General features: G+C 28.1%; 1 protein-coding gene across 1 annotated transcript in view; it reads right to left on the bottom strand.

Moving 5' to 3' along the window:
- Positions 1-8115: 8115 nt before the first annotated feature.
- LOC135925797 (beta-catenin-like protein 1) overlaps positions 8116-12083 on the bottom strand; it is a 35908-nt gene continuing 31940 nt past the window's right edge. Inside the window, exons 9-12 of the mRNA XM_065461288.1 lie at positions 10270-10594; positions 10147-10227; positions 9207-9417; positions 8116-8280 (exon numbers count right to left, since the gene is read on the bottom strand). Coding sequence (XP_065317360.1) covers positions 8195-8280; positions 9207-9417; positions 10147-10227; positions 10270-10594 — 703 coding nt within the window. The 3' untranslated portion in view covers positions 8116-8194. The remainder of the gene's footprint in view (positions 8281-9206; positions 9418-10146; positions 10228-10269; positions 10595-12083) is intronic.

Genomic DNA, 12083 nt, shown 5'->3' on the forward strand with positions numbered 1-12083 from the left:
TTCAACTTGGGTAAACATTTGAAGGTAATATATCAAGCAAATTTAATATCAATGTGTAGCCCAATCCTTAATCATAAAAATATAAATTGAATCAGAGGTCTTTGATCTAGATGAGTCTCTGTGAAGCCAGTCCAAACATGGTATGTTTCAACTGGTCATAGATATTATTTAAGAATTATATTATAAATTTTTTTAAATAATTAATATTAACATCCCGTTGGTACCGGTTAAGAAATCAAATGGTAAATTGAGGCTCTGTACTGATTTCAGAGTAACATTAAATCGGTGGGTAGCAGAGGTTAAATATCCGTTGCCTCGAATTGAGGAATTTTGGCTCATTTAAAGGGGGCAAAATATTTTTCGAAAGTTGATTTTTCGTCAGCCTATATACAATTACATTTGAGGGAGGAAATTCGTAAATTATTGACGATAACGACTCCTAAAGGGTTATTCGCTTTTTGTAGATTACCATTTGGATTGAGCGTGTCCGCCCCCTATTTTTCAACGTACCATGGCGCCCGTTTTCCAAGCTAGAAAGGGTATTTTATTATATGGATGATGTGCTGATTACAGGGATGACGCCTGAACACCATAACCAACGTTTGGAGGAAGTTTTTAAGAGAATTCGTAAGGCGGAGAAAAGCATTTTGGGATAACGGAGGTAGAATATTTAGGCCATCAAATAAATGGGATTGAAGTGAAGCCATTAAAAAAAATTTGAAGAATATATTAAATTTGAAGCAGCCCAATAGTAAGGCTGATGTGCAGTCCTTTTTGGGTATGGTAAATTACTAACATCGTTTTATCGAGGATTGTGCGAAGGTAGCTGCCCCGTTGTATGAGTTATTAAAAAAAGGTGTTCATTTTGATTGGAAATTGGAACAACAAGAGGCGTTTAAAATTTTAAAGGGAAAGATTGGGGAAGAGCCAATTTTAGTATGTTTCAACAATGATTTAGAAATCATATTAGCTGATGATGCATCTAACAAAGGTGTTGGAGGAGCCTTATTACATTTAATTGATGGTGTGGAAAGACCCATCCTGTTTTTCACGCGAGTTTTTCGGGATGTAGAAACGAGATATTCTGTGAGGAGACCTTGGCCGTGATTTTCGGTTTGACAAAATGCCGTGAATATTTGATTGGTAAAACATTTGTAATTTTACCGACCACAAACCGTTAATCCACTTATTCAGAAAGGATAATAGGGAGTTAATGTTATCTCCCCGGTTGCAGCGTTGGTTATTATTAGTGGGCAGTTTTAACGTAGAGATTAGATATCGTCGAGGCAAAGAGAATTGTTAGCCTGATATTTTGTATAGGTTAGGCTGTGCAGATCCTAAAATAAGTGATAAGATAAGTATTGATAGGGAGAAGGCCTTAGTGCATACTCTGTCATATATTTTAAAAGGAGGTCCTACCAATTGGGAGGATCTGAAAACAAATACTGTGAACGACAAAGATTTAAGTCAGATTAAATTGAGTTTAAAGGGAGAAAAACCTTGGAAAAACAAACATGATTCATATAAAAAAATACAAAAAGAATTCTCTATTGTTGATGATTGTATTATGAGGGGAAACAGGGCTGTAATTCCTTATAAATTACGGAGTAAAATCATGAATTTATTGCATGCCGGATATCAAGGTCGGGACAAGATGAAATCTTGGGCTCGGGAATATGTATGGTGGCCAGGTATGGGCAATGATATTGAACGGATTACCAGGAAATGCATTCCTTGTAATACCTGTGTCCCTATGCCCCGTAAAGAAGTAGGGCAAGTTTGACCTAAATCAAAGAAACCTTGGGAACGTATCCACATTCATTTCTTTGACCTTGATAAAAAAATCATATTTTTTAGTGGTAGATTCATTTTTTAAGTGGATAGAATATACAGAAGTGCATGGTTACACTACTTAAGTAGTTATCAAAAAATTAAGGGAAATATATCTCCTATTCGGTTTTCCTGACACGATAGTGTCTGATGGGGGTCCCGCCTTCGTCAGTGATGAGTTCAAACATTTTTGTGCTGAGTCACAGATCCAGCATATTCTTACGCCGCCATATCATCCCAGCTCGAATGGACAAGCTGAGAGGATGGTAGCAATTGTTAAAAATTGGATTAGGAAGGCTGGTAATCCTAAGAATGAGGCTTACATGCAATTATATTACCTTAATTCTCGCAATCGAGAGGGGGTTACGTCTGTAGAGTTATTTTTAGGTAGGCGAGCACGTGGTCCTTTAGATTTATTGAAACCAAAAGGGAAAATTATTCCCTCAGTGGGAGTAAAATTTTCAGTGGGCCAGAAGGTTTGGGCCAGATTGTTTGATAATCGGGGAAAGAAATGGGAAAGGGTCGGGTAGTAGTAAAGAGGTTCGAAATTAAGTGAAATTTTGTTAATAACCGGGGTTATTGTGATCCGTCATCATGATCACATTAAATTAGGAGAAAATAAGAAGGGGTAAATATTATGAGAAGATATACTCGATTCTTTTTTAGAATGAATCTTAAAAATATTAATTAAACGGTTTATATCGGGTCAGGATCTTAAACATAGCTGCTATTGTTTACCCTAGTTTCAGGGCCATATATTTGTTTGACTGAATTCAAAGAGCAACTTGATAGAATAATACTAATGTTAACGTTAAATAATATAATACCAAACCAGGATACCCTAGCCAGATCAAAACGCTACTTACTATAGATGATACATTTGAAACAAATTATACTATAGAAAATACTATAGACGCATATTTTAAATCTAATAATATTAATGAAAATCCTCTAGACGCATTTTATAAAGCTAATAATACTCTAATGAATATCTGATGATTTTTCTATATACATAATATGTATCAATTTAAAACTGCATTGCCCTCAAGTACTAGTGTTGAACGATTATTTAGTACGGCAAAGCTTATATTTTCTGATCTAGATCTAGACTTGTGGATGACAGTATAGAAATGTTATTATTGAAATGCAATAAAAAATTAATAATTATACATATTTGAAATTATAGAATTTTTATACCAAAATTTTCTTTTGTGGAAATAGAGATTAAAAATATTTAAAAAATTCTAATGTAACGTAAAAAGTAGCTAATAGCGCGCTACTTTTTTTTGAAAATATTACAGTAACAATGCATATTTTACAAGTTTAAGTAAAAACACATTGAAATAAAGAAACAAGCTAATTAATAAATAAATTCATTTAAACAAATTTTTTAGATAAATGGGAGGGCGGATGAATTCAAAAAATAATCTATGGGCGGGTAAGCGAGTTAAAATTTTTAAAAGCAATAGGCAAGCGGGCGTTCAGGTTAAAACCCGTCAATTTGCAACCTATAATAGGTATACATTTTTGTGTGGGGTTTCTCGCCAATAAATTTTCTGTCATGCATACACTGGTCCATATTAAAGGATGATTAATCAAGATTATCTTAATCTGGATGAAGTGGTAGATTTAACCAGTGGTGAAACCCAGGATCGCAAAAAGAGAAAGGATATTAGAAAAGTGGGTTCATGTCAATTTAGCGAAACTCCTATCGTGAAATAGTAAAGCAAAGCCTTTATCGCGAATCAACATTAATAACAGCGAAATCTATTTCGCTAAGATATTGTAGCGAATTTAATATCGCGAGGTAGATATCGTGATAATCGCTAATAATGACTATTTTATTTTGAAATATATTGAATAATATTTTTAAAAAATGAGTACAAGATTGCAGAGTTGTTAATCGCTACATTTAAAAGTAGCGCGCTACCGCTATTTGTCAAAAAAAGTAGCGAGCTATTAGCTATTTTTTAAGCTAATTTTTATAAAATAAAATTTAGAAACAAATTTTTATTTTTTGCTTATATTGTTATTGTATAGTAAATATATAAAAATCAACATTTATAAATATTAAAATATAGTTAGTTTTGATTATAAAATAATTTATTTAATAAAAATAAATATTTATGGTAATTTGTTTCATTTTATAAGTTTTTACCTAATGTTATGTGTCCAACTATCTGCCGTGGTACATATATATGATATCTCTGATAACTCTACTATTAGAGCATCTTTCATCACTTTAAAGTTATCTGCTAATTCATTAGTGTCTGGTAACATAAAATTGTTGTACCAGGGGATAGTTTTAATCATCATGGTAAATGATGGATTTTCAACCAAAGGCATTTGGCTGAATTGTAACAATTATAAAATACACAATAACTTTATCAGCCAATTTCTGAGAAATATTGGCATTTGTATTATTAATTAATTCGGTTTGAAGAATTAGTCTTTTTGGATGTAGAGTCGCCTATATAAAATTATTTAGATGTTTCTCCATTTCCTTAAAGCTATTGGCATGAACAGTCTTATAAATAAATACTATTAGAATGAAAAAATGACAATTTACCTTTAGGTGCTTCTTGAGGTTATAACTGGATTGATTTGAGGAAATATTTTTTTTACATTTTAAAAAATAAATTTGAAGCCAGTTTTGGTTTTTATGTTAATTTAAATTTTTCAAATCTAGGGAATAAGAAATTTGTATTATAGCTATTATGAACATTTTCTTCCCTCCATTTCATTAATATCATTGTCTGAATCACTTTCAACGATTTGGATATACATAGGCGATGACATTCTAAATTATTAACACGTGATTTAGGTTTATAATACAAATGAAATATAAATTACAAATTGAAAATATATTTCAATTTCAAAATTAAATAATAAAAATTATAATTCATTATGATATTATATTTAAATTTTCATGTTTATACTTACCTTCATTATACTTTTTTGAAAGTAGCTAAGTAGCGAGCTAAAAAATTAAATAATTACAAAAAAAGTAGCCGCTATTAGCTATAGCTACCAAAAAAAATAGCGGGCTACTTTAACAACTCTGTAAGATTGATTCAATGATGGTTATTAATTTTCTTTTAATGAATTTATATAATGATTAATGAACTATTTGGTTTATATAATTTATTACTGGAATAAATTTATTTTGTTATCCAACACTTTTCCTCGAAGTCTTATTTTACAAAAATCGCAAGAAAGGAACTCAGGCTTTATTAATAATTAATCAATGAATTCATTAGCTGCCTACTTATTGGCATAATTGATATCTGGAATGCGCTAATATTTATTGTCCGAAGTTCTCAATATTTATAAATTCATCAATCAATTTTACCAGTCACTACCAAGAGTTATAAGCTATTAGATTACCTTCATTGAACTTTTAATGGCGATTCAAAAATAAATTACATCTAAGTGAAATAAGGGATTTCCCTAATTCAAAATAATTTGAATCTATGATTTTACGATCTTTTTTATTAGTTCAAAAATTTGATAAAATCTGATTTATCTAATATTGAGACGCAGCCTTAAGCATGAAATTTGCTAAACTTTTTCAAGCAATAATTATGAAGCTTAAGCCGCTTAATTACAGTACATGTAGGTTGCTATAGCATATAATATTTTTTCCCCTTAATTATCAGAATTAAAATTTCTTAAAGTAATTTTTACTAAATTCCCAAAAGATGATTTTGCTAAGTAAAAATTTTAATTTTTTCAGAATTGAATTTCATAGAAAATATAATATATCGCTCAGAAATTTTTACTATTTCTTTTATTTTTAAGTGCATATGCATGATTTTTCGAGTTTTAAAATTTAATAACTTGAAAAGTGATAAAAAATTTTAAAAAATAACTTAGTAATTTAATCAGTAACTTGTAATGTAACTAGTTAATTTGGACGTTACATTTAAAAAAATGCCACTCTTTATCAAATTCGAAAGTAACTAATAATAGTATTTTTATCTCCAATAAATCTAACTATCATTATCAACACTAATTATATTTTTAAAAATTATACAGTTACTGTATTATTATAAAATTTTGTATCAAATGCATTCTTTAAAAACAGTGAAAAAATTTCACCTTGCAAGATATGAATCTTAAACCTCGGATTGCTAGAAATACATTAACAGTACTGGACTAGGTGAGGTATTAGATTGTATATATTATAGGTAGACCTGTGCCCCGGCGAAACTATCGGCGGCCGGCGCAATTTTCAAAAATCATCGATGGCTGGCGGCGCGCCAATTTTTAGCCGCCGTCAATAAAATCGGCGTAAATCGGTGCAGTTATAAATTTTTATAACATAAATTTTTTCAATTGCTTATTAATTTTTAAAAAAAAAACAAATAAATATACACTATTCTACAGATATCTCGGCATATTTTTTAATATTCATTTAATAGAAAACTTATTATATCCAAAATCGATTTCGTAATTTTATAATATCTTGTATAAAAATTATTTTATTTAAATTTTCGGGACATAATGATGATCTCCTTGAATTTAACGTCAATCCAGCGGTAGAGAAAACTCTTTCACTGAGTGTGCTAGTCGCCAGAATGCATAGAATTTTTTTGTCGAGACTGGAAAGATTGGGAAGTTCACTCTTCTTTTCTCTCCAATTAGAACGTCCAATCTTGTGAATGTCGTTTTCCAAGAAAACTGTGGCATTCTTGTTCTAAGTCACCTAACTTGGAAAATTTATATTTGTTGAATGTTTATTTGCCAATTTTGTCAAATAACTTGAATTTAATAATTCATCTTCATTAGCTATATTTACTACCTGATTATCATCATTCTCTACAAGTTTAAGATGTTTTATTATAAATACTGAAGCTGAGCAATTTTGCTCTATTAAATACTTTTACACAATTGTCAATTTTTTCTAAAAGAGAAGCCAATACATAGTTAATTTTAAATCAAAAATAAAAGAATATACTTATATAATATTACTTACAAATTACAAGCCGGAAATCGTTGCTAATAGTTCTTCTACCAGATCAGATTCATAATTTGGGAAAGTGCTTCCCAATTCTTTTCAAAACATTATTAATTAAATCCTTATTTAATCCAGATATGCTTTCTAACATAATTAATATACTATGGCAACGTGTTGGGCTTGGGACATTTAATTTTAAGGTTTTCATATATCTGGAATTATTGTTATTATTATCATTGGAATTGCCAATTTGAAAACGGGTAGTATGGATCAATGCTGTCAAGATCTAACATGTCTGATGTTAAATCTATTGTACTTAGACATTTCCTTTGATATTACTCGAATTCAAATTCAACTTCTGCAGTTTTATATCTTAGAGCAGTAATAATTTTTCTAATTCTTTTGCAAAAAATTTCCAGACTATGGATTTTTTATACCCCAGAGTTAGGATACTAAAATTATTTATAGAATTATTAAATGTAGATACATCCATTTTAAAAATATGTAAAATTATGGTAACTTTTGGAATTTTAGATTTTTGATTGATTGAATTCTATAATGAGCCAATATAATTATCATTTTAAAATAGTAGAAAATAAAAATTCATCAAAATCCTGATTGACATAATTATTAGAATAAAAAGGTATTAAATATGAAAGAAATTTCTGCGCCTGCCGTGCGCTGCCGACATGAAAATCGGTGGCGCACCGGCGTGATTTTCTTAAACGGCGGCATTTTCGGCGTAACCAAAAAAGGTCGGCGGCCGGCCAACGGCCGGCCGGCGCACAGGTCTAATTATAGGTTAATCAAATAAGATTGGTTGCTAATCTAATTATTATATCAGGATGGGGTAATGTATATACACTTTTATATTAAATTAAACAAAATTAGGTGTATTTGTGGATACAAATTAAATTTATTACAAAAACATTTATTATATACTGTATATATTTCATATTACTAATCAGAATAACATCTTTTTTCCATCATTATGCTATTTATTATTCAATTTTCCCTCTATTTAGATCTTAAACAAAAATTTTGAACAATTAAGACACATACAAAAAAATTTGACTTTTTATTGCTTTTAAGTATATACTTATTTAAAAAAGACGACCTTGTTTGTACTAACAAGTCAAATTATGGTGATCTCATTCAAATACTTTTTAGCCTGTTTTTCAAGCATTTCAGAATTTTTATTAAAAATATTTTTTCAAGGTAAAGAAATTTTGCACGCCGCTGTTTACCGATAGAGTAAACAGTTAATGCCGATATATCGATTAATTATAAAAATGTACTCATTGCTTTTGAATAACGTAGATGAAAAGCATTTTGGAAAAAATTACTCGTATAATTTATATTTATTGTTATATTAATATTAACCTTTACAATCATGTAATTATGTTAAAATTTATCAATTAAATATAATATGTGTTGTTGATAGGTTTGTGAGAAATCTTTATCATTTTCTCCCAAGTTACCAGCATATTCTAAAAATATTTATACAAAAATATAAAACATATGAATAATTTAAATTGTAAAGGCAGATTTAAATTGTAAAGGCAGATATTCTTTAAAAATATTAACCTAAAAGAAATTTTCATAAAGTTCCCTCATTCCAAACTATCTTTTTGATAAAATTGAATTATAAAAATATAAATTCTCACAGGATTGGGAAATTTTTTTTTTTTAAATTTATCATTACAAAAAATAAGTAGTTAATAATTAAATTGTTATTATTAATATTCAATGCAAATTTTAAGGATGTTGAATATTAAAATACAAAATTTTATCTCCCATAGCAAGAGTTATAGAAAAATTCTAAATTATCATGATAGTTATCAAATAAATTCTACTTAGAAAATTAATTGTTATTAGTTATCTACCAATTACTAACAAAAAACAGCGCTATTTGTAATTAATCAATTACTTATTTTAAAAAGTAATTAGCATAGGCGTAGCAGAGATAATCTAGGGACCCTTACACGGAAATTTCGTAAGAGTTTCCATTATTTTATATAACTGATATTTTCATTATATAAATAAAATCAGTAGGTGTCAAAAGTTTTAAAATTTATTTATAAATTTTAAATAAAGATATAAAATTTTGTATTTCATAACATTATTTTAATAATTATATCAAATAATTAATAATTAAAATGTTAACAAAAATCAAAATGATTCAATAAAAAAAATAAAAATGAAAACAACATTTACCTAAAAATTAATTAGACGTTAATTAATGTTAGAGCCCGAAGATATTGCCTGTTACGCTTTTGGTAATTAATAATTGTATTAGTTACAAAAATTTGTTAGTAATTATAATCAATTCTTTCCAAAAGTTAAGAGCAATCAACCCCTTATAAAGGTCTGATAATATTCGTTGGACTTTATACAATGAATAAAAAAATAAAACCTAATATAATGTCTCGTATAGTTTTTATTGAGCCTCTTCGCAACAATAGAATCTGCATAATCCTTTCTTTTATCGACGGATCACCAGATGCGCTGATTTCAATCATAATATAATCAATCATTTGTTGAGTGTACAATCCATTTTCAAGTCTTTTTAAGTAAAATTCTTCTTCCATTGATTCGTCAATGATTTCACCTTCATCAATCATTTTCTGCCATTTGGAAATAGTATTTTCAGCAAAATATTAGTGCTGTAAACGTTACGCTTGAAAAAAGGAACGACTCGTTATTTAAAAAAGTAACGTGTTACTCGTTACGTAATAAGTACTAAATTATATATTTTATGTAAATTTTCTTAATAAAAATATTATTATACAAAAAATAATATAAGCTCTTTTTGTAGTAATCTTATTTTTTAATTACAATTGATCTTCAAAATTTTGATCGTTGAGCTGGTGCAAAAAATTCTATTATATTTAATAAATATTGGGGGAATTTATTAAAAATATTTAATGAATAATCTTTATTTTCAGATAAAACTTATTAGATCATCTTTACAAAAATTTAATATAAATTCATATTTTTACCCTTATATGTTTTTTTAGATTTGGGTTGCTGGACATTGAGGTTCAATATTTGAATCAAGGCACAATCTACACTATAAGTGCAGACTTAGTGCTCTTAATTTTCTTTAGTGTAAAAAATGCTTCATGCTGAAGCTAGGGCATCTCAATCTGAAGAAATACTATTGACAATAGATTAACATACTTTGTGATTCGATATTAATTTTTTAAGAAAAAACTTCGAAAAAATTAAGGCGTTACTCGTTACTTTTTAAAGTAAGTAACGAAACGCCATTATAATTGATGTTATAATTATTGCACTAATTAATATGATAAGTTTTTTGTATTTAGTGTAAATGTAATATAAAAATGATTTACTTGTTTCTGAAGTTCTAACTCATTATCCGATTTTAGAATTTTGCTTAGGTAGGAAAAATGAAATTCAACCAAACGATCGACCTATATTATATTTAAACATTACAAATTTTTTTTCAAAAAAACTTTAGATAAATCGTTTTCAATGAATTTAGTTAAAAATCGTTGCTTTGCCTGTCCAGTACATCCTTTGGAAAGTGAAGCAATTATTGATATAATATGTTCCTCCGTTTCAAATTTAGATAAACCGACTTTGTTTTTTGTTAGATTTGGAGTTTTCATAAAAATAGGGAATATGGTTCTCAGCCCCAAAATTTCAACAAACTTATTACAACATCGATTGGATATATCATTTTCAATGACGTCATTTTCAGAACAAGCGATGACTTTTGATTTCATTAGTGCATGATTCAAAATTTTTATGGCTCCACAACGTGACTGTTTTTTTTCCCTATGGTTATGCATATTATTCAAAATTTATAATATAATATTGTAATCAGAAACCTGTAAAGGTAGAATTTTAACCCTTGCGGTCAAAATTTAAAAATTTTCCATTTTCAAATTAGGCTGGGATTTTAAAAATATATATTAGCCTGGCCTACATTTGGGAGATTCCATGTGAAATCAATTTATACAATTTGAAATAAATGAAACCTTGCATGATACTTTATTATATTATAAATTTTAATAAAATTCACATTATAGAGCGTTAATCAGATTTAGAGATATATGCCTTAAGGATCGCGCAAATCGTGATTTTCATGAATCTAATTACAAAAGTTTTTATGATAGAATCAAAAATCTGTATAGCCCTTAAAATTTTAAATATGAAGTTATTTTAAGATACCCAATTAATTATTTCGGTTTAAAAAAAATTAATTTGTGAAGGAAATTATTTTGGGCGCTTAACAGGTGCGTAGCCAGGTTTTCTACGGAGGAGGGGAAAGATATTATTTTTTAATATTGAGACGATTTTTTTTGAAACATTAAAATAATTTAAGAAGGCTAATATTGATACAAATCTCATTGTATAGTATTGTTAAAAAATAGTATATGTATATAAATTAGGAATTACCAGTAAATTATTATTACAAAAATAAAAGAAATTTATTTTTCTTAAATACCAATAAAAGAAAAAATATTTAGCTAGATTAAATATGATATAAGATGTGTTTATTTTAAATGTTGCTTTAATTAATTTTTCTTACTTTAATTATCATCGTATAAAGTTTCTTTCCATTCCAATGTTTTATTCATGGACATATCGAAGGTATTTTATGCCCCCCTCCCATATCGTAATTTTTGGATTACCCTTAACTTCTATTCCCACATATATATATATATACTAAGCACTAGTAAAGTCAGATCAAAATTTTCATCCTTTTCTATCGTTTCTTTCAAATCCCGTATTTACACACGGACTACCTTATATCAGGTTGAATATTTATCACCCTAAAAATAATCCCTATATTTTTATTCAACGATATCGGTATTTAATTAAATTCACATTCTCTTGAAAATAAATTAAGCAAAACCTCACCTATCAAGGGGAATTTTTTAAGATAATAAATTACAAATACAAAAGTGTAATTGGTTGAAATATTTTTATTGTGCATATAAAGAAATTTTTTAATAAACTCTCATCAAAATAAGGATAAATTTCTGAGGCATAAAAAAGAAAATTTCCGACCCCGTTATTCTATGACTGACTATCGCTAATAATATAATAATTTCAAAATCACATTGTTTATGAATTAGTTTTGTTCAATTTATTTTTATGGAAAAAGATTTTAATTATGATTGTTAATTATTTAATACTATTTATTATACATAAAGTCGGTTTAGTCGACTAAATGGGTATTAAATTGACTCAATAACTCGGGATCCGAGTGGGTCATGATTTAGTAGATTCGATTATTCGTTTAATAATAATACTGATG

This window comes from Gordionus sp. m RMFG-2023, chromosome 3, assembly GCF_954871325.1.
Source record: "Gordionus sp. m RMFG-2023 chromosome 3, tfGorSpeb1-WG-v2, whole genome shotgun sequence".
Classification (NCBI taxonomy): domain Eukaryota; kingdom Metazoa; phylum Nematomorpha; class Gordioida; order Chordodea; family Parachordodidae; genus Gordionus; species Gordionus sp. m RMFG-2023.